The sequence below is a fragment of the Chionomys nivalis genome, chromosome 16 (genome assembly GCF_950005125.1).
Source record: "Chionomys nivalis chromosome 16, mChiNiv1.1, whole genome shotgun sequence".
Taxonomy (NCBI): domain Eukaryota; kingdom Metazoa; phylum Chordata; class Mammalia; order Rodentia; family Cricetidae; genus Chionomys; species Chionomys nivalis.
Genome location: NC_080101.1, coordinates 47,103,140 through 47,127,102, shown reverse-complemented (window position 1 = coordinate 47,127,102; position 23,963 = coordinate 47,103,140). Strand labels below are relative to the sequence as shown.

The 23,963-nt window shown below is 45.3% G+C and overlaps 1 protein-coding gene across 3 annotated transcripts in view; it reads right to left on the bottom strand.

Annotated features, from left to right (window-relative positions):
- Trim55 (tripartite motif containing 55) overlaps positions 1-23,963 on the bottom strand; it is a 42,442-nt gene that overhangs the window by 6,959 nt on the left and 11,520 nt on the right. The window contains exons 5-9 of one of the 3 annotated variants that reach the window (XM_057790748.1): positions 14,463-14,696; positions 14,206-14,228; positions 13,980-14,104; positions 12,625-12,866; positions 11,175-11,468 (exon numbers count right to left, since the gene is read on the bottom strand). In XM_057790748.1, the coding sequence (XP_057646731.1) occupies positions 11,175-11,468; positions 12,625-12,866; positions 13,980-14,104; positions 14,206-14,228; positions 14,463-14,696 (918 nt within the window). The remainder of the gene's footprint in view (positions 1-11,174; positions 11,469-12,624; positions 12,867-13,979; positions 14,105-14,205; positions 14,229-14,462; positions 14,697-23,963) is intronic. The other 2 variants (XM_057790749.1, XM_057790750.1) reach the window with 2 other exon arrangements.

The following is a 23,963-nucleotide window of genomic DNA, read 5'->3' as shown; positions in this document are numbered from 1 at the left end:
TACTCAAAAAGAAGCCCAAGCCTTGGTCTGCTTAGCATTTGTAGCTTAAGGGTTACACACTTGGAGTGGGAAGATAAGGACAGCCCGGGTCCTTGGCCAGCTCATCGTGAAAGCAAGCGGAGTGTGCTCTGTGGCTCTGAGCCTTGGAAACACCACAGGCACACCTTTCCCAAGCTCATGGGCATTCCTGCTTCGAACAAAGCAAGCAGCGTGCGTCATCTGAAGCCCAGAGCTCTGAAACGTGTATCCAGTCTTCATGGACGCTAGTGGAGAAAAAATAGGGATTCTCCAAATAGGCCAGGGAGGCACACACTCACTCAAGAACATCTCTTCTTGAGAGGCTGTATAGTCCCACAGGGAGTGGCGAGGTGATGGGGGCTTCCTTGTCGTGAGCGGATCCTCCGTGGGAAGCGAAGGCCAGAGCAGCATCCTCAGGCACATGACGACAGCATCACTTTCACTCCTTTCCTCAGTCCTGAGGAGGATGCTGGAGTGTGTCCTGCTTTGCCTGTGTCAGACAGGGTTCCTATGGCAGGGTCAGAGCGAACAGCAGATTATCTGTGTTGATGTGAAGCCAGCCTTCTTCCCAGGAATGGGTCTGACAGCTGTATGGGCTCCATGTTTGTGTTATTTCTTACTGAGAAGAAGCCATAACTTTTCACACAAGGGCTTCTCTACATTATGCTAAGCAAAAAGATCAAATATGAGATTCAAGATAGCGCTAACTCAACAATGGAAGACAGGAGTGTCTTAGTTTAAACATAACTCAAGGATTGGATCACTCTCATTTGCAATGAACCGAAGAGAGGGCCTACAAATGACCCCTTGGTGTTTTGCAAAGCTATGTAACCGATCAGGATGGTGAGTCAAAGCAGGGGGTCTCTTACCCAATGAGCAGAGACTCATCTGCTCTTCTTGAATGCTGGTGTGGCCTCCTTGGCACCACACACCACACTCTGAGGTGAAGGGCGGAGACAAACGCAGGGAGCACCCAGCGGCTCTGTGATCCTGAGTAAGTCCTCAGGGTCCTCATCTCTGTGCGGAGCTGGTGTGTGGATTAAACTAAAGATTGGCTGTGGAAGACTCTAATCATGAGATGAAGCTCTGTGCGCACATGTTACCGGGCCCACCACGAGCCTTGGAGTCTGGAATGTATTTAGACAGTGTTCCTCTTCATGGGAATCACTGAGATACACAAGCGAAGACAAAATAACAGGCAGAAAACAGGACTAGAAGGGGTCTGAAGTTAAACCGGAAAAGCACACTACTGTAAAGTATAAGACACAGACTCGACCATCTCTGTCTTAACAGCTCCCCTAGAACCCTTGCAACTGCCCAGCTCCCCTAGTGCCCTCCCCACTGCCAAGCTTCTCTAGAGCCCTCCCCAGTGCCTACTCACAAAACCTGGGGAAATGAATTCAAGACATAGCTGCAAACAGTTTACATAGTATTTGACTTTTTTAAAAAATGGATGTATCCATTTTATTTCTCCATTAAAGTGACATTTACTATTTGCGCCCGTGAAAGAGAACCTGTAATTTCAGGATTGGTTTGTGTATTTGACCTTTCAGTAAAACAAGCAAATTGGTAGTTATTAGAATGTCACTTTCTCAGCAGAAGGGGAAAAAGTACAAAAATAAGTGGAGTTGCAGTGTTGTGAGACATCAATGCAAAAGCAGTGTTAATGGGATGGCCTCACTGAAACTTGCTTGCTGTGGAAAACCTTAATCCCCCTTACAGGGATTTTACATAAAAGTGTCTGCATCTCCCCGTCACATCCCATAGCTGCTAGGATGACTAAATCCCGACAATGCTACCCAGCAAGCGGAGGCCACTCCTGAGCAGCACCGGTGGGAAACCCAACACAAGCACGCCTGCAGAACAGTGACATGTAAGCTTGCGTCTTGTAAAATGCACAGCAAGCCATCTCAGCAGGGGCTTCTGCTTGAAAATAACTTGATACCCTGAGTCACTCAATTAAGTTTAGGGAACATGGCTGAATTTTCATTCACTTCTGTTTGCTTTGGAAAATTAAGGAGCTCGTTTCAAAGAACACAAGACAGAGTCACACTCAAGGGAAATCATGTCTGTGGTCTCCTGTCTATGTTTGCTTGCTTTCTTTATTTTTTAAACGCGATGAATACCTTGTGAAACAAATCTCAAATATAGACGCTTCCTGGCCCTCTTGCTGCCTGCTTTTCTTACCTCAGCCTCCAGTGGCAGTTGGAGGGATGTTTACTATGAAGCCATGGTGGACGGGTTAGTCTCAAAGATCATTGTATAAACATGATTTCATCTCTTCGCCTGCAGCACTGGGTGTAAATACAGAGCTTTTCACTGGCTGACAGTCTTGGAACTTTGGCCTGTTGCTCATCCTGGCCTGGAAAAATGGGAACGTTGGGTGGTGCGCTACTGGATAGGGGTGCAGCTCTGGAAACAGAGCTGCTCTGAGCGCCTAAGAAATAAGGACTAGCTGCAGGCACAGCCTTCTGCTTAGCTTTCTACCCTTTGCAGTTCTTTCTTTCTTCCTCCTTCCAGGCCCTTTTCATATTATTTCCTTTTCTCTCTTCTTTCATCAGCTTAATTATTTTTTTTCTTTTGGGAACATCTTTATAGCGTGTACATTTTCTAGATTCTGGATGATAGGTAAATCAGTCAGCTATGAGTTGCATTTCCTTGCTGACTCTTTCCCATTGCTTCTGACTGTAATAGGTCACTGAATTTAACCTGTGCACAATCCCCTTCTCCATGAGAGTGATGACCCTTAAGGTAGGGGGGACCCACACTGCTACTGAGACCCACACTGCTACTGAGATATGTCAGATAGAATGAACCGGAGATACAGAACAGACCACATCTTCTTTGGGCACTGGGATCAGGTCCTTCTCTGCCGACAGGCCATCTAGTGCTTGAAGTCACCCACCTACAACACAGGAGCCTCTGTGGCTCTACGGCAAACTTCAGTGTGTGCATATGAAATGATGCTCAACAGAACTAATTGTCAAGAAATTGTGAATTAAACCAGAAGGAAGATCACACATATGCATTAGAATGGCTAACATGGAGAGGAGAGGAGCTGGGACACCTCCATTCTTAGTGGAAGCACAAAACCAACAGACTGTGGAAAACAGGCTAACAGTTTCTAGTGAAGTTAGCCACACAACAACCATACAACCTAACAATTCCATTTCTAGGTATTCACTCAAAATTCCTTAAGGGACAACCTCGGGCATAGGTGTGCCATGAACATGCTCAGAGAGAGATGTTAGCTGATAAATCAGCTGAAATCAAAACTGAAAGCAGAGCCCTGCAAAATGGATCACTAGACCAAGAAGTTCAGTTCAGGTGCTTAAGTCTCTCAACCATCCCGGCACGTGCTGCCCTCGGCCCTGTGCTGCCCTCAGCTCTGCGCATGGCTGAGGGAAGAAGGGAAGCTAGGTGTGCTGGACCCAGGCCAGGAAGCTTTCCCTGAGGGCTGCTATCCAACACCACTCTCCTTCAGGGTCCTCCCTTGCACCACCACCCATGGTTTATACAAAACATGGCAGCCACAACCTGTACAAGCGGATGAGAATCATCTATACACACCTCAGAGCAGGGCGCTACGAGCAGAGAAGACATTCTGTTATTAAGAAATACTTCATCTTGGAGTAAGTTCTTGAGGGAAACATAACAATGTTAAAATGTTAAATATGAAAGTACCTACATGAAGTTTCAAAATATAAGAGGCAAAAGCCTCATAGGTCTGCAATGTCTAAGTAAATTCTTAGGTATGATAAGTGATCTCCAAATTCCTTTCTCAGCCATTGATAGAGCTGGTAACAGAAAATCAGATGTAGAACAACATCATCAATTGCTGTAACTGACATTTATAGAAAATGTCAACCATAACAGGAAATTTCTGCATTTCACAGAACACTTTTATGTTCTCCAAGCTGAGTCACATTCCAGGTTGTAAAACTTAATAAACGTAGAAGGGTGAGCATAGATAGAGCAATTCTGTTTCCATAGCAAAATCAAATTAGAAGTCAAACAGAAAAAAAACTCTGGGAGAAAATCCCCAATGTTTCAAACTTTAGCAACCCTCATCTAAATAAGTCATGCCTCAGTGAAGAAATCAGCACGTTCATCAAGAGATGTTTAGAATAAAATTAAAATAAATAAAATACAACACGCTAAAACTTGTGGGATCCAGGGAAAGCAATGAGTTCTATGGCCTGGAACATTTCTACTGAAGAACAAGAAAGATAACAAATCCACAACCCAAGCTTTCCTCAAAAAAAAAAAAAAAGAAAGATAAGAAGTAAGAAAGGAGGGCTGGAGAGATGGTTCAGTGGTTAAGAGCATTGCCTGCTCTTCCAAAGGTCCTGAGTTCAATTCCCAGCAACCACATGGTGGCTCACAACCATCTGTAATGAGGTCTGGTGCCCTCTTCTGGCCTGCAGGCATACATGTAGACAGAATATTGTATACATAATAAATAAATAAATAAATAAATAAATAAATAAATAAATAAATATTAAAAAAAAAAGAAGTAAGAAAGGAGACAAACAATAAATAAGAGAAATAGCAAAATAGAAAACCAACCAAAAATAAAGAAAACCAATAAAACTGAGTTAATTCTTCAAAAGATTAGTAAAAATAATAAATAGTAAAAATCATTTTGAAGTTAGATCAAAGGTGGCAGAGCTTATTCGTGTGAAGGTTTTGTAAAACTATAATAACCAACTGATGGAGAAAACGCAGAGCAACAGCACAAAACAGAACCGAGAAACAAACTCTCACATGTGCGGCCAGCTACATTTCTAGAAGGAAGGGGAAATCTTCAGCAAAGGAAAGAAAAATGTGTCAGTGCAACAAATGACAGGTATCCGAAAACCAAGACAAGGAATGACCCCCTTCAGCCTCACCTTGCGTATGAAACTTAGAAATTACACCAGAACTTAAGAGATAAAATGATTTTTTTAAAAAAGTCATAGCAAGTAGGTGTAATCCTCCGTGATTTAAAATTAAGGAAATATTTCTTAAATAGAACAACAAAAAGCAGAAACCATAAAGGAAAAGTGAGAAACTGAAGTTAGTAAAAGCTGAAGATAGATTTACACTTCAAAGCAAGCCTGTTAAAGGCCAGGGAAATTTGGGAGGGGTCCGGAACATTGTAAATAACCATGTTGATAGCTACAAAATGACACGGATTTGTCACGACTCCTTAACCTGTACACTCACATGGGGTGAGTTTCAGGGTAAGCATAGCTCAGTAAAGCTGACTTCAAAAGCCATTCAGAGTCACCGGTTTTGTATTAGAACCACCTCTGATGTGTGCCTTTGTTTTTGTTCTCCACCGGATGTTTAAGAAGCCTTACATGGACTTCAGGGGTCGCACGGAACTCAAAGCTTCACAAACAAGAGGAACAACTGTGCAACTACTGAGCTATAAATAGGTACCCAGGAGATATATTTAAGTCAGCATGGGAAGCTGAGAGCTTCTGTGAGGATGCAGCAACTGTAAATGCAAAGGATTGTCTGTTCACAGGGCACCACATCTTATTATGCTTCTCTGAGTAACTTGTGCCAGGCCCAAGTCTGTAACTCCCCCCCACCATGAAAACATCCTGAAACACGCTCTGAACTTCTCAGTACTAGGGCCCTCGCTCTCTACAGTTGTCTAAGTAAATGAATCAGCTCATCCACTCCCCTTATTTTCCTGGTGAAAAAAAAAAAAAAAAACGAGGCACAAGCAGCAGAATGCTCGGTCAGACATAGGTAGAATGAACATGCTTTCCCTAATCACATTGGTGTCTCCATTCCCAGCAGCCTTGGCAGAATCTCTACAGGATTTGAACATCTATTCTCAGGTTTGTAGAATGGAACAGTGGGCAGCCTAGTCTTGGAACAGCAAAGAGCTATAACATGGCAAAGTTTTCATCTCTTGTCACTGTAGCTGCATCTTCTAGTGAGATAGTTGACATTCTTCACAGTACTCGCCTCCTGCTTCTCTCTCTCTCTCTCTCTCTCTCTCTCTCTCTCTCCGCCCCCCCCCCCCCCCTCTCTCTCTCTCTCTCGTGTGTGTGTGTGTGTGTATGTGTGTGAAGTGCAAGCACACAGGTGCAGTTGTGGAAGAGGGGAGGGGTGGTCCTCTGACCTTGAAGCACCTGCTATGTCCAGCTCAAGTATCAGTCAGCAGCTGCTGAGCTAATCCACCCCAGACAGAGATATTTTCCCAGAAACTCCTGTTCCCTGTGCAGCTCCAGCTGAGTGATGTGGATAGATTCTTCCACGGAAGCCATTAAAAGACACTGGGCCGGAGGAAGGGAGAGGAACCAAGGCAACTTTCACTGCTATTGCTTCCGCCTCTGTGAAAATCTCACTGCGGAGAGAGGTGTGGTGGTGCGTGCCTTCACCCAGCACTTGGGAGGCAGGAGATCACTGTGACAGGCCAGCTGGGTCTATACGGGGAGACCTTGTGCCGCCAGGATTTAATCACCACACACATTCACAATAAAATGCTCACTTGGAGAGGACACAGATGGGGGCAGCCCCGTGTTAACACTAAGGAGTAAACTTCAGGTAACGTGTAACAAGGGCAGTGAGTGGAAGCATGTTAGACCTTGCAATGGCTGAAGCGAGGCATAAATGCTTGATGAATTCACCATATACAAGATGTCTGGCCAACGGCAGTTGTTAGGATTCTGATGTGCCCCCAAAGTTCATGTGCTGAAAACTTAATCCCAAAAGCTAAATATTTATGGAAGAGGGACCTGAGAGACTGCAAACCTCTGAGGCATGGGATGACTACAAGGAAACATTGCTTCCAGACACAGCAGGGCAGCTGCAGGCCTGAGCTCATGGTGGCTGAGACAGCACACACAACACCTGTGCAAGCCCAACCCAGACCAAATGCCAGCCAGGACAAAGGAGCTGGGCACACAATCCCACCCCAGACTGTAGAGCTGTTGGCAGTGATGGCTGCTAGGAGAGAGAGAGAGAGAGAGAGAGAGAGAGAGAGAGAGAGAGAGAGAGAGAGGAAGAAGGAGGAGGAGGAGGAGGAGGAGGAGAGGGAGGGAGGGAGGGGAGGGAGGGAGGGAGGGAGAGAGGAAAGAGGGGGGAGAGGAGGGGAGGGAGGGGGGAGGGAGGGGGGAGAGGAGGGGGAGGGAGGGGGAGGGGAGGGACGGGGTGAGAGGGAGAGAGAGAGAAGGAGAGAGAGAGAGAAGGAGGAGGAGGAGGAGGGAAGGAGAGGAGGGAGCGAGGGAGAGAGAGAGAGAGAGGGAGGGAGGGAGGGAGGGAGGGAGGGAGGGAGGGAGGGAGGGAGAGAGAGAGAGAGAGAGAGATCCCTAAGAGTACAGGTCCCGGTAAGTTGACCACTCTCCAGTTGAAGACCACACATCCAAGGGTATTTGAAGGGAAACGAATTGGTCATAAACGATTTATAACACAGAGAGACACACACACAGAGCTGGGTGGATAAGGGGGTGGGGTGTGAGAATTGGGGAAGAGTTGAGAGAGTGATAAATACGACTAAAACACAGTCCATAAAATCCTAAAAATACTTTTAGACATTTAAAAAATTTTAAATAAATACTTGAAAAGCATCAGATGTTATAACTTCCAAATTCTCTTTGCCTCAGCTAAGCGTATAATAAAGATGATCCAGAAGGGTGGTACACATGGGGACAATCTGCCTCTGGCAGCCTCGCCAAACTTGGGGTTTCTACATAGTTTTTTTTTTTTGGCTGGAATAAGGTTAAGAGAAGGTTCAAAGTTCATCCTGCAGAGGGTGAGAACTAGCACCTTTTAAGGGATAAGCTGACAACTGGGGTAAATCCAAATTTTGGAAACGACTCTTTTCGTAGGGAATGAGGGTGAGGATGGTGACACTCCGCCTTTGATCCATTAGAAAGCGGCATCTTCATCCCCAGTGTAGACCGAGTTGACGTCTGGTTGTTTTTTCTCCATGACCAGATTACAGAAGCAAGACTTGCCTGCGTTCGAAGGATATGTGGGAAGTACCTGAGGATAGAGGGTTTGCAGTTTGGCCATGGGGGCCAAGGTGAGCTTGAAGGTGAGCAATTTAGCTTGTGGTGTTTGAGTTTTTATGGCAATACTACCACGTGACCTGGAACTATTTAGTAATGACCATCAGTAAATTGGGAGAGGCCTGGGGTCACGTACAAGGAGTTCAAGGGAAGGGGTCGTTCAGGCAGACATTACAACATGCTAAATGCACACTGGACAGACAGTTACCTGGCAGCTTGGGCTCTGAGTGCTGAGGCCAGGAATTGGCTGTCATTGTGAGATCTTTACTGCTCTATCCACACCCTATTTCAGGGGCTCAGGAGTGGTACCCACTATGATCAGGTTAGCTTTGCTATGTGATGAAGCCTTTGCTCACAGACAAACCTGCTTTGCGACAACCAGTGACAACCCACTGCCTCAAAGCCCACCCCTTGCCTCACTCCCACCTCACCACACAGGCAGATGAATGTCAGCAGACAATGGCATGAGGCTGGTGAAGGACAGCCATGAAGCATGACCCTCCCCTTACAGCCTCAGAGGGGATTGTAAGGACGCATGGCGACAAGGTTCCAAACCCACATTCTTGGAACATAAACAAGACTCTTCAGACAATTATTCAGATCCACAGTTAGGCCCTGCTTCCAATAACCATGTTCTCGTCTCTCTCCATTTTTGTCCCCAAACCCATTGTCTATGACTCCATTTTACCACAAATCATGTGAAAGCAGGTGTCAGGCAGCCGGAAAGAGTCTGTGCATGCTGAGGATACTTGAGTGTGTGCAAGTCCCCAGCTGACTCTTAGGCAGAAGGTGGGTGGGGCTTCTGCTCACACAGTTACAGACATGACTGGTACACACGGAGCTCCTACAGCCTCTGAAGAACGGGAGGCTAGGGAGACATGAAGCGGCCTATCACGGGAGGTTAGGGAACCAGAAATAGCTGTTGCCTTTTAGCACCAGGGATCCTGGACTGCTTTTTGGCTAAGGGAAAGGGAGCAAGTGCTTAGGCCAGTAGGGCCTGTCACTCAAAAATCGATGTATGTGAGTTCACGCACTTCACGCATTGCTAACTAAATGGGTAGCTTTCAAAAGATTATTCAAAAAGTAAGGTGCCAGTCCCAAGGCAAACCTCATAGATTGTCTATGAGAAATGTAGCTTGAACCAAAAGGCCGGGGCTGTTAAACAAAATAGTGGTTTTTCTTTGCTTTAGATTCTACGGTTGCTGTGTGCACATTAACGCCTGGCTCTTTAGTCAATGGGTCTAATGGCTGCTGCACTTGTAGCATCTTTGTCTCAGAGACCTCTTCTCCAGGGGAAGACCCTGAAGAGAAGGGGGGTACAAAGGGAACCTAGTCATAGTCTAGAACAGAGACTGCCCTGGACAGTATTCCTGATAGCAGCTACTTCCTGGGCCTGGCTGGGTAAACAGGGAATGCACCCTCAACCCCACAGCCATCCTGCTAGCTCCTGAATGGGTTCTTTGCCGTGTCTCCCTGCACTAGAATAGAGTCCTTACGTGCAGCTGCACTCCCATAATGACCCTGGAGGGTCCTCTCCTACTGGATTACTGAATAATTGCCCACAGAGTCGCTGTTCTGGGTCAAGGTTCTCCATGCAGGAACAGATAACAGACTGGGTCTCCTTCAGAGGTGCAGGGGCTCCTACAGAGGTACCGCAGGGAGGGAGCTTGTGGCCCTGATGTGAACATGGTTTTAGAGACCCAAACCCAAGTGCATCTCTGGGCCTAAAGAAGAGGACTACTATGGATGAGAAGACAGGAGATGTTAGCAAACATAAAAGAAGATAATTCCTACCCATTAAAGCACAAATCAAGCACTGAATCTGACTCCAGATGTAGTGGAGAATAAGAAAAGCCAGAAGTGCTAGGCAGATTGCTAACTCCTGTGAGAAAACAAGAAGAAATCTTCACTGACATCATCACACATTGCTTCTCCAATATCATTTAGACAAACTTTTCGTCATGAGTGGAAGACCTACTATGCGTTCCTCGTGGGGAAACTGCTTTGCCGCTAAAGAAAACAATTCTTCCTCCTCAAATACAGACATCTCCATTCAATTTCTAGACTAGTCAGTCCATCTCATTGGTTTTGTTGCTTTCTAACCTAAAACTGGCCCTGGAAAGGTTACTTTAAAAACATTGACTTTTGCCATCTTGTGTCTGTGAATGAAGATCAGGTATAAAAGCATGACACTCCTAACTCTCCAAAACGATGTCCTTTTGTTACCTGGAGGGTCTGGGGTCCACTTGAGCAGATACAATAAAATCATGTTGCTTATTGTCCATTGTCACCGGATGGCCCATGGACACTGAGTGACAGCTTCCTTACTATCCAGGCAACACTCACTCCTCACACCTAACTTAGGAATCCCGTGTCTGGGATGACTGACCTTCTTCCTCGGAAAGAACCTGTAGATGTGTTCTATTGGCTCATGGAGACATGCAAACATCTAACTAAGCCACAGAAGGAAGACGTGGACTTCAAATTTTCATTATAAAAATAAAAAATTATCAAGCTATATTATCAAATACTTTTTTTTTAAGTTACCAAGAGACCCTAAAAAAAATGGAGGAAAGTCTCCATGTTTTTCTGCCCCCAGGACACAAGTTTAGGAAGCGCAGGTTTAATGGAGCCAAGACTATCTGGCCATGGCAAGCACATTTCTGGAAGGCATGAATTCCAGATTATTTTACAGAGCAAGTTTAAACCAATTCAAATATTGGTGATCGCTAGGAATGACTCCAAAGCAGGCGATTAGTCTTTGGAAGCCCAAGAGGAGATCCTAAAAGCCGAGTAAGGGCGAGTGAATTTCACAAAGAACCAGAGACGCCAGCCAGCCAGTCACTGCAGATAAAACGTCTTTGCACACCATGCCTAAGGGCTACACTTCCTTGCGCCCCATCCCTGGAAAGCCCGGGATGAGGTCACCCATGGGCAAAGGGAGTTCAGTTTGGTTCTTTGTTTATTCTGGGGTAGAACGCTAACGTGCAAGCCAGCATTGGAGGATAAGACGTTGCTGCATTTGCCCAGGCAGTGGCTTCCCTCCGCTCCCTAGAAAGCCCTGCTCTCTGACTGCGCCTATTCCAGCAGGATTGTAGCAGGTGTGGGGAAGCATTCAGACAGAAGAGCTTCAACACTAACCTGAGAGGTGGTGGCAGGCGAACTAGATTCCTTACCACTCACTGCAGCCTGCTCATTGGCTGCGGCTCCTGCCACTCCTGCCGACTGCGACTGCGTACTGGAATCCTCAGCACCAGGAGGCCCTATTTGTCCCAGACCTTCACTCCCAGGAGTGCAAGGCAGGTTGGAGATGGTTTTCCGGTTTTGGCCTTTATACCAACTAGGGTAAAACAAGGGATCCGCGGTTTCCGCTGCCGAAGGGCTTGGAGTTTCAGACTGTGTGGTCGGCTGAGAGCCAATGGGCACCACCTCCCTCTTAATCAGAACAGATGGGGTCACAAGTAAAAAAGAAGAGGAAAAAGTAGTTGGTGTCATTTCCCTTTGGGTTTGACCACCCTGAGCTCTCTGGGGGATGCTGGGGCAGAATGCTGGCCACAGCGCTATGCCTCTGACAGGCATTTACGTGCTTCTGTGTTTTCCTTCTGCTAGATAGTAGCCCAGATAGGGAGAAAACAGAAACCTCGAGTGAAAATTTGCTTATAAAATACCTCAAGCGGCAAGTTATTGACCAAAATTAACTCTGGCATTATGCGTGGGTCCCCAAAACTGATTTAAAAAAAAAAAAAACAATGCCGACCTAATTAATCAAACCCAGCCCTCATTACTGTCTGCCCTTCTTTCAATGCCAGTGTGGCCGGGATGTTCAGAGGTTCAAGGTTCTGGGAAATAAAAAGTGTTTTATCCTGGATTCCTTGGAAACAGAATACAGATTGCAATTCCATGTCTGGGTTCTCTGTGGTGTCCTGGCTCTGTCAACCCACAGAAGCAGAACCAGGACCCCTTTGGATGAGCCCGCTTTCCCCACCACACTCAGTGACTGGGATTCTGTGCACTGAACTGCTCTGGAAGCCAACACAAAAGTCCCCAACTGAATGGTGGCCTTCCAGAAGCCCCAGAAGTCCCCACTTTCCTAGGATACCTTTAACCACAGTCTTTAAAATGGCCAACAGATGGAAAGCCAGGCTTCATTTGATAGTCCACCAAAGGAAAGATGAACTCCTGCGGTTTCTCTGTTTACTTCCTCTATTCTGTACATGAGAGTCAAGGCTATGAGGTGGAATCACTTTCATTTCTCACCTTGTATAATTTCTACAATGTGCTCTGTGTTTTCATTGACTATGCAACCAAAGGTAGACTACATTCCCATGAGCAGCTCTGATTTCCTGCGTGTGCACTTGCACACACACACACACACACACTTCCTTGACAGAGGTTGCCTCAGATCTGAGAGCATTGTTGGTATAAAAATGGCATTACATTAAGTCTTGCCAACCAGCTGTAATGGTGATGAACCTCCTGAGTCACCTAGAGAGCGTTTCTCCCTGGCGTTGTGACTGTGCTGACCTTCTCGTGTCTTATAGTAGAATATGTTGTTTAGAGCATTTGGTAAAGAGGCCGTTTGGCAGGTTACCTGTGTCACCAGGACATCTGCAGCAGGTGGCATGGATGAAGGTGGTTCTGGAGAGGAAGCAAGAAGTGGCATCGGGGCCTGGAGCTCTGAGGTAAGCTGGGAGGGCTCCGGGGCTTTTTCTAGGCTCTCCTCTTCCCCCGATGACTCGATTTGAACATTGTCTACCTCTTCTACTTCTGCTGCATCCTCTCCTTCTCCTCCTTCTTCTGTTTCTCCTGCATCCTCTTCATCTTCCTCTTCTACTGAGATAAGATCATTTAAAACTTTTTATGAGCGGTGGTGGTGCACGCCTTTAATCCCAGCACTCGGGAGGCAGAAGCAGGCGGATCTCTGGGAATTCGAGGCCGGCCTGGTCTACAAGAGCTAGTTCCAGGACAGGCTCCAAAGCTACAGAGAAACCCTGTCTTGAAAAACCCAAAAAAAAAAAAAAAAAAAAAAAAAAAAACACCTTTTTATGACTACCATGGTGACCATGGAAACAGTTAATAGCTAGCACCTATAGTCTAGGGCTAGAGAAATCATGTCAATTGACACTTGACAGTGGTCCAGGTCATGCTGAGACCTTGCGCTGTTCACATTGACCACAGCAGAGCCAATATGAAGGAAGTATTGGCTTGCTTTCATCCCCAGCACAAAGTTGTCCCCTGCCCCTCACACAGCCTCACTCACAGAACCTGCTCAAGTTTCTACCACAGCCACCATATCTGCAAGCTCCTGAACAGATCATGATAATCCATTAGGAAGATGTACCTTGGAACGTGTGTCTGTGGGGCTGGTGCAAGCTCACGGCATAGCTAGCGGTCTAGCCAGCTGCTGTTTCCACCCCCTCTTTCTTATCTCCTGTGAGCCAAGGCTGTCATAGCTGTCTCCCTTTCAAGTATTTCATCAGGAGAGTTCAAAGAGTGGGAACTCTGAGCCAAGAGTGAAAGCCGCAGTTACAGCTTGTGGACCCTATCCTATTTCCGTGCTCTGGCTGATCTCACCCTCTGTGTGCTGGCATCTCTACCCCAGATGCCTTCTGTCTTTTCTTTTGACTCATCTTGAAACTTTTTTCCTTTATACCACTCTGATTCATATTCTGGGGTAGAGCTGAAGTTGAATTATCACCATTTATGTCAATTATTAAGGACTTCCTTACCCAGTGTTAAACTCTTGATAATGGCATTAAAACACTATAGAAATAAACAGTCAAGAGCTGTGTAATACTGTTGTGAGACTGGGTATCCCAGTGGCTGTGATCCCTGTGAAGTTACAGATGTCCGTTCTTCAGGGTTTCCGTACACTCCCCGCTTTCTCTCACTCAACTGCTTTCTCACCGCATAGTTTGAAACAGCTAAGTTAAAGAAATAACACACCTCTGTAAAAGTCAATTTCACGTATAATTTTTTCTTCTCTATTGAGGTTGACTGTGAAGTGGTTCATGATCTCATAACCCTGCTCCACTTTCTCCATCTGAAACGCCTTCGACGCTTCCGCGATCCTGCAGCAAAGACAGGTGTCATTCTCTGTCACCGGCTAAAGCCCGATAGCCTTGGGCGAAAATGAAAAAGGGTGCCGTTCGGTCAAATACAAAGTACTCACTTTTGTAGCAGGGTCTTGGCATTCTGGGAAAGCAAGAAAGAGAAGCTTACTTGGCGTGTTCACATTAAGTTGGTGAGATTTAGTCCTCTGTTTGTGACTCAGAATCTCCTAGCTGGGCTTCTAGATGCCACCCTCTCTACTTAAGCAATACCAACTGGAGGAAGCCTTTCGTTAATGAAATGGATTTTGAAATGCAATGTGGATAGAATACCGAAAACCTGCCTTTTGGTTTGTGTTCTTGGTGGCAACAGCATTACCTGCAGAAACACTGCCATCTCCGGCTCGTCCATGAACTGGATCCCTGACTCCACCAGCTTTGACACGTTCTCCAGGTGGTCAGAATACTTCCGGATCAGGGCTCGGACGTGCTCCAGTTTCTCCTCCTGTGTTCGGGTGATGGCTTGGGTCATTTCGGTCTTCCTCTCCTCCAGGATGCCGTACAGGTAGTCAAACTTCTCACACAGGTCCTGTTTCTGCTTCCTGCAGCATTCCTGCGAGATGGGTCGGCCGGTATTAGTAACGGTGTGTGAGAGAGTCTAGTGAACCCATCATCTGGACACGTTAGGAGACAAGAGCATCTACCGACGGAATTAAAGTACTCCATCACATTGCTTAAACAAATCAATGATCTCTCTCTCTCTCTCTCTCTCTCTCTCTCTCTCTCTCTCTCTCTCTCTTTGTGTCTGTTCATATCCATGTATGTGGGTATATATGTGCCAATACATGTTTAAGTTTGTGCACGTGTGTGGGCATATGTGTGCCAATGCATGTATAAGTATGTGCACATGTGTGTGGAAGCCAAAGATCGATGTTTTGTGTGTGTGTGTGTGTGTGTGTTTTTTTTTTTAGTTTCTGTCCACCATATGTTTTAGACAGTGTTTCTGCTCTTCAGTACTGGGATCACAGGTCCCTTTGCTGTGCCTGATCGTTTGTGTGAGCGCTGAGGATTTGAACTCAGGTCCTCCACATTGCTGTGCCTGATCATTTGTGTGAGCGCTGAGGATTTGAACTCAAGTCCTTTTGCTTGCACGGCAAGCGCTTTACCAACTGAGTCATTTTTCCAGCCCTGGTCTTTTTCATAGAAATCAGAACAGGTTTTACATCCTATTTTATTTAGATTGTGCATACTACAGGCCATATTTGGCAAGGGGAGGTGAAGAAAAATTATGCTCCTTCCTAATTTGTACACACTTGCCTCTCCCTTTTCACATGGAGATTCTGTAGTTTCCCACAGGTCTCTGCACCTGGGATTCCCTTCTCCAGCCCAAGCAACTCGATGCAGCCAAATTCGCTGTTTTAGACTACAATTCTATTCATGCTTTTTTTGTTATGGATCTCTTGAGAGGAACCTTGCCTCCTCTCATTTGTAACCCTTATTATCCGAAAGCAGCAGTGAGATGGTTGGGCTGTTTTATCTTGTAGGGCCCTGGCAATTATCGACTTCCATATTGATATGATTCTAGAAAACTGTCAAGAATTCTGAGGAGGGTATAGACGGCTACAAGCCAGCCTTATGCAAACAGTGTGAACATAGCAGACATATTTGGGACTATTTACATTTAGTGCCTAGTTCCAAGTGATTATGAAAGTTTTTAAAATACAAACTATTGGCCTCTCTCTTCTTGTCCCACCCAGTTTGCATCCAGAACCCTTCTTCCTTCTGCCCCCTTTCCTCTTTGGGCACATAACACCATCCAGCTCAGTCTGTCTGGCGCTGGGGGCAAATCCTCAGGGCAAGTAGGCAGGCGAGACTTCCTTTGTCTCTCCAGCCTGCCTGCACCAAGCAAGGTAAGGCCTTTGTTTACAAACTACCCAACCTGCACGGAGATCTGATCTAGGCACCAGGAGAGACAGCTGCGGGAGCTACAGTAATGAAAACAGCGTGGTACTGGCATAAAAACAGAGCAGTCGACCAATGGAATCGTATAGAAGACCCGGATTTTAACCCACAAACCTATGAACAACTAATTTTCGATAAAGGAGCTAAAAGTATACAATGGAAGAAAGAAAGCATCTTCAACAAATGGTGCTGGCACAATTGGATGTCAACCTGTAGAAGAATGAAAATAGACCCATATCTATCACCATGCACAAAACTCAAGTCCAAATGGATCAAAGACCTCAATATCAATCTGAACACACTGAACCTGATAGAAGAGAAAATGGGAAGTACCCTACAACATATGGGCACAGGAGATCGCTTCCTATGTATAACCCCAGCAGCACAGACATTAAGGGCAACATTGAATAAATGGGACCTCCTGAAACTGAGAAGCTTCTGTAAAGCAAAGGACACTGTCATTAAGACAAAAAGGCAGCCTACTGACTGGGAGAAGATCTTCACCAACCCCGCTACAGACAAAGGTCTGATCTCCAAAATATATAAAGAACTCAAGAAACTAGACTTTAAAAGGATAATTAACCCAATTAAAAAATGGGGCACTGAACTGAACAGAGAATTCTCATCAGAAGAAGTTAAAATGGCCAAAAGATACTTAAGGTCATGCTCAACCTCCTTAGCGATCAGAGAAATGCAAATCAAAACAACTTTGAGATATCATCTTACACCTGTCAGAATGGCTAAAATCAAAAACACCAAGGATAGCCTTTGCTGGAGAGGTTGTGGAGAAAGGGGTACCCTCATCCATTGCTGGTGGGACTGCAAACTTGTGCAACCACTTTGGAAATCAGTGTGGCGGTTTCTCAGAATAATTGGGATCAACCTACCCCTGGACCCAGCAATAGCACTCTTGGGAATATACCCAAGAGATGCCCTAGCATATGACAAAAGCATTTGTCCAACTATGTTCATAGCAGCATTATTTGTAATAGCCAGAACCTGGAAGCAACCTAGATGCCCTTCAATAGAAGAATGGATGAAGAAAGTGTGGAATATATATACATTAGAGTACTACTCTGCGGTAAAAAACAATGACTTCTCGAATTTTGCATGCAAATGGATGGAAATAGAAAATACGATCCTGAGTGAGGTAACCCAGACCCAAAAAGAAGATCATGGGATGTACTCACTCATAATTGGTTTCTAGCCATGGATAGAAGCCACTGAGTCTATAATTTGTGATCCTAAAGAAGCTAAACAAGAGGGTAAACCCAAGGAAAAACATATAGATATCCTCCCAGCTATGGGAAATAGACAAGATTGATGGGCAAAAAATGGGAATCTTGGGGGGTGGGGTGGGATGGGGATGAGGGGAGATGGGGAGAGAAAAGTGTGAAGGAGAGGATGAGGGGAACTGGGGGAATCGGGGTGATTTGGGGTAAAGGAAGGTTGGATGGGGGAGCAGGGAAACTCATACCTTAGTTAAGGGAGCCACCTAAGGGTTGGCAAGAGACTTGAACCTGGAATGGCTACCAGAAGCCCAGGGCAATTTCCCCAGTTAGTTCATTGGGGCACCTGAGGATAGGGAACCTGAAATGAACCTATCCTATAATCATACTGATGAATATCTTGCATATCGCCATAGAACCTTCATCTAGCGATGGATGGAGATAGAGACAGAGACCCACACTGGAGCACCGGACTGAGCTCCCAAGGTTATAATGAGGAGCAGAAGGAGAGAGAACATGAACAAGGAAGTCAGGACCATGAGGGGTGCACCCAACCACTGAGACAGGGGGGCCGATCTATTGGGAGCTCACCAAGGCCAGCTGGACTGCTACTGAAAAAAACATGGGATAAAACCGGACTCTCTTAATGTGGTGGACAATGAGAGCTGACGAGAGGCCAAGGAGAATGGCACAGGAACTTTCATCTGGCGATGGATCGAGAGAGAGACAGAGACCCAATTTGGATCAACCGTCTGAGCTCTTAAGGTCCAAATGAGGAGCAGAAGGAGGGAGAACATGAGCAAGGAAATCAGGACCACGAGGGGTGCACCCACCCACTGTGACAGTGGAACTGATCTATTGGGAGCTCTCCAAGGCCAGCTGGACTGGGACTGAATAAGCATGGGTTGAAACTGGACTCTCTGAACAAGGCGGACAATGAAGGCTGATGAGAAGCCAAGGACAATGGCACTAGGTTTCGATCCTAATACATGAACTGGCTTTGTGGGAGCATAGCCTGTTTGGATGCTCACCTTCCTGGACCTAGATAGAAGTGGGAGGACCTTGATCTTCATGTAGAGCAGGGAATTTGGACTGCTCTTCAGTATCGAGAGGGAGGGGGAGTGGACTAGGGGGAGGAAAAGTGGAGTGGGGATAGGGGGAGGGGAGCGGGGGGAGGGGGCAATATGTGGGAGGACGGGGAGGGAAATGGGAAACGGGGAGCAGTTGGAAATTTTAAGTAAAAAAGTATAAAAAAAAAAATTACACGGACTTCTCAAAGAACTAGCAAAAATTGTATTTTTTAAAATGGCTGTGAATTTGTACAAATTAAAAAATCTGTCAAAGAAAAAAAAAATAAAATAAAATACAAACTATTGACACAGAAGCATATCCCTAAGTGAAACAAAAATCTCTCAGGAAACTCACAAGTTTTATTTAAATCATGGCTTTGCTTTACATAATTTTACAGATTTGAGAATGATTTAATATTAATGATTTAATGGTTTTATTTGTAAAACAGGCACAATGTTGTAAAAGTAAATCTGTTGGCCTGGCCTGGCCTGTCACCTGGGTATCCTGTCCCTTTAAGAGACAAGCCCCGCCCACTCCCAATCTCCCCCTTCCATCTCTGGGCTCTCATTCTCTCTGTTGGCACCTATGGCACATAGTACATCTGGCATATCGTCTATTTGCCAAACTGCTGGAGAGAGGGAGCTGCTGCAAAAAGACCCTCCCTCTAGTCTGACTCTCACATACATTGTGTGGCCGACGCCTCTTAAGTGCGTGTTAAATCATAGCTAAGTAACACCCCAGCTGGCCCATTCATTTGCTTTATCCAGCTCCGGTAAGGTCGCTGTGTGTGTCAGTGTCTTAAACTCTTACTATCTCTGGATCCAGAGCCCTCACGGCTGAGAGCAGGTTGTGAGAAGGAGTCACCTCATCTAGTTCTCCTGCCCTGAGAATTCAAGTAACTTATGCCTGACACCTCCGACCTCACCATGACCAAGTGGTTAACAACAGGTGTGGCTACAAACAAGAGATCCTGACCTCCTGTGCTCCTTCTTTTAAAATGGGTTTGACATAGGGAGTGGCTGCCTACAGGATACTTGGTCTAGGGTGTGTTCACTGCATATTCCTGCCCCACACATTAAATACTTTTCTCAGGAAATAATGGCTGATGTCTTAAGTATCAACACAAGTAACCGTTCTGGTTGCCCTTTGTGTCAGGTTAAAGCCATCTTGTGCCTTCTCCCCCGCCCCTTTCGTAGTGGGGTGTAAAAGTGTATGGAAACTAATTGCGGGTGAATTCAGCATTCAGTGTTCACTGAGTTTTCCTCCCGGTTCTATTCTATGTCTCTGTGTTTCTTTCTTCTCTCTGTTCCTCCTACCTAACACTTCTAATCCTCACACCCTACTCTGGAACATACGAACCTGCCCTGACTGAACCGCGCAGAAGTCACCCCAAAAAGGTAGCTTACAACACTTTGCATCCACGTGTCTGCAGATAGGAAACTCTGAAGGACAGTTGTTGCCTGAAAAAGCATGATTACAACCGTATTTCTCTCTTCTCCACAAAACCTTATTTCCTTCAAAGATTTTCTCTTGCTTTTTACCATAGCACCTTATCTACTTGAATAAGTAGACCAATTTCCCATCCTTCCTCTCCTGCTTCTAAATAGTAATTGAATTAAGATACTGGTTCATGGCCAGGTGGTGGTGGTGCACACCTTTAATTCCAGCACTCCAGAGGCAGAGGCAGGTGGAGTTCTCTGAGTTCGAGGCCAGTGTGGTCTACAGAGTGAGTTCCAGGACTGCCATAGCTGTTACACAGAGAAACCCTGGAGAGAGAGAGAGAGAGAGAGAGAGAGAGAGAGAGAGAGAGAGAGAGAGAGAGAGAGAGAGGAAAAAAGATACAAGTTTGTGAAGTTTTAAGCTTATTTTTTTCTCATATAGCTTTCATGCTTCCCATTTTCTTCTTTTTGATGTCTCTGGCTTCAGTGCTCCCCTAGGTGTGTGTGTGTGTGTGTGTGTGTGTGTGTGTGTGTATGTGAGTGTGTGTATGTGTGTGTGTATGTGTGTACCTTTTATCTGCATGTGTATGCTTAGCCACTGAACTGTTTCTAAGGCACTAGATACTGGCCTCTGATGTACTAGATAGGTATCTTCTGATGACAAGGCCCTGGCTGCACAGCGACTCTTTCCCCGTCTTCCACAACTGTTACACATTCTCACTTCTTAGGAGAACAAATTACACATGTCTACAATACTTTAATAAAAGGATACTTCACCCCAGTTCCAAGGAGAATCAAGCATGGATGTGATAAAGGAGATATTATCTCATAAAGGGAAGATTGTCCTGTGCACACTGATGTGGTAAGATGAGGACAGGTGGAATATTTCTTTCTAACCAAGACTGAAACCCCAAATGAAAAGAAAAGCAAATCAGGAACTCAGCTATTCCCGTGGAAGTAGGTAGGTCTTCATCACTGACCAAAAGTCACCAGCTGGCTGTAGCCTTTATAGAAATGTCAAAATGGAGAAGTTCTGCTTTTAGTCGTCTTTATAAATTATCAACAATAATACAAAACAAGATGTACAGGGCTGTGGAGATAGCTTTGTGGGGGTAATGTCCCGCAGTCAAGGGGGCAACAGTCTGTATTCCCAGAACCCAGTAAAACCTGGCAGGCGTGCCAGCCCATCTGTAACCCTAGCGAGTGGAAACAGTTTCTCTGGAGAAACCTGGCCTGTCAGACTAAGCAGAGTGGTGAGCTCTGGGCTCAGCGAGAGACCTTGCTTCGGAATATAAGGCAGAGCAACTGCTGACGATACTGACCTCAGTCCTCTGTGCACACATGTTCACACACACCCACACATATAAGAACACACAAACACAGCCATGTAAACTACTCACACAAGCATACCTCAAACACATTTGCTAAAACTGAACAAGAAATTGAAAAAAGAAGCTTTGTATGGAAAAATAATAGAGTGTCTTTTACCTAAACGATGATTATGCTAAGCTGTCTGGCTAGCAAGCCCCAAGAACATATGTGTCCCTGCCTCCCCTGTCACGATGATTACAAGCATGTGTCTCATTCCAGGGTTTTCTTACATAGATTCTGAGTATCAAACTTCGGTCTTCATGCTGACATGACACATCCTTTACCAACTGAGCAGTCTCCTCATCCTTAATGGTCGGATTTTTATTGGTTCTGTTTTCCTTCCTAAGTACTTATTATTCTACAAAATTAATGTTGCACATTTGATTAACTGTCTAGATACTCTATTAGAATAAGCATTTCCCAAAATTCAGTGTTGTTGTGTAATATTATTTTAAGATATGTTACACTCATTTATGCTGTGGAACATTTGTTTAATGATGCGAAGATGTGTTGCATACTTTTATGTTCCATTTGTTTAACCCTGTGAAGCTGTGTTACTTTGCCTGTCTAAAACACCTGATTGGTCTAATAAAGAGCTGAACAGCCAATAGCTAGGCAGGAGAGAGGGATATGTGGAGCTGCCAGGCAGAGGGAATAAATAGGAGGAGAAATCTAGGCTCAAGAAAAGAAGAATGAGAAGAGGGAGGAGTGAGAAAAGGAGGAGAGGAGGAGGCCAGGGGCAGCCACCTAGGGGAAAGAAGGGAAGAAAGATATATAGAATAAAGAGAGGTAAAATGCCCAGAGGCAAAATGTAGTAAAAAAGAAATGGGATAATTTAAATTAAGTTAGAAAAACTGGCTAGAAACAAGACAAGCTAAGGCCCGGTATTCATAAGTAAGAATAAGTCTCCATGTATTTATTTGGGAGTGGGTGGCAGATCTCCCACAGAAAGAGAAACAACAACTACACGGCATCTTTTATGTTTAAAACATGGCTATTTCCAAGCATTATGTGAACACAATGAAACATTCAATAAATTCTTAGGAAATAGGGGTTTGGAAGATGATCAAATGGCTATAAAAATTTGCATCTATAAATATTTGACTTCACCCAAAAATTTCCATTTTATTTGTTTAGAGAAATGAATACTTAAATGTATGATCCAACTCTCTACTTCATCAACTCCTCCAAAGGAAACACCGAATTACAACTATTCAAAGTTATGGGAACCACTTAATGTTGGGACAATTTTTAAAAACATGATTTGTGATGGTAGTGACAGGCCAGATTGGATAATTGATGGTATCTCTCTGACGCCACAGCTCCAAGACTCTGTGACTTAGAAATATGGAGATACGTCTGATGTTCTTTAGGCTACAGCATTTCCCGCTCCATTCCCAGCTGCTTTCAGAATGTCATCTCCCAAAGTAAGACAAAACGTCAGACCCAGTTTAGGCTTGTGCTATAGGCATGACGGGAAAATTCTGAAGTGACGATAACCGCTGCTCTCACCATGTAAGGAGCAGAACTCTGCGTCCAAAATAGCCTGAAGATAAAACCTCAGCCTGGCCACTTGTCGCTGGGCACCTGTGGCTCTACCACCCACTCGTGTCTCCGCCACATTCCTCCAGTGTTTATCTAGACACTTCTGCAGACATGCAGCTGTACGTGAGATACAGTACTTCAAAGTCCCCTTCCACTCTCCCTCCCAAAAAAGAAATAGAAAAAGAGACATCAAGTTAATAACACTGAACAAAAAACCACCTTAAGAGGAATGAGGTTAGTAAGCCCAAGCATTCATTCAGGGCTCCAGTTCCAGAATATTTCTAGGAAAAGAACAAGTTGGACCTTTGTGCACAGATTGGGCTTCAGCCTCTGCCCCCTCAACCTGTGCTCTTGCTCATCAAAACAGCTCTGTATGGGCCAAGGCTCTAGAGACTCCCAGATGATGCTCAGTCTGTTGTATTATTCCTTCTTGTGAGGAGGATAGCTAAGTGACATGCAGCATTTAAATAATGCTTGCTGTTGACAACCTTGACGTCAGGGCTTTTCTGGGTTATAGGTGAACAAGATGGAGGTTGGCCTGATCGCAGGCCTTTTAAAACAGAGCATAGGAATTATAGTTAAAGCTCTCCATGTGGCTCTGAGGGGGCCCCTCCATCTCCACCTGAAACACCTAAACTGGTGAGAAAGAACCATGCTTATCCATACCATGTCTGCTCATTCCCACCTGGTGTGACCACCTCTGCTCATTCCCGCCTGGTGTGACCATATCTTATTCCCACCTGGTGTGACCACATCTGCTCATTCCCACCTGGTGTGACCATATCTTATTCCCACCTGGTGTGACCACATCTTATTCCCACCAGGTGTGACCACATCTACTTATTCCCTCCTGGCAAGACCACATCTGCTCATTCCTGCCTGGTGACCACATCTGTTCATTCCTGCCTGGTGTTACCACATCTGCTCATTCCCACCTGGTGACCACATCTACCTATTCCCACCTGGCAAGATCACATCTGCTCATTCCCGCCTGGTGACCACATCTGTTCATTCCTGCCTGCCTGGTGTTACCACATCTGCTCATTCCCACCTGGTGACTACATCTGTTCATTCCTGCCTGGTATTACCAGTTATTAAAAATATGGGACTCACAAAGCTGGAAAATGCGGGAATACATAAGCAAGACATTGAAATTTTTGAGACATGATGGCTTATGTCTCTAATTCCAGCATTTAGGAGGCTGAGGAAGGACATTACCACAAGTTCAAGGCCAGTCTGGGCTATGGAGTGATAACTGATCAG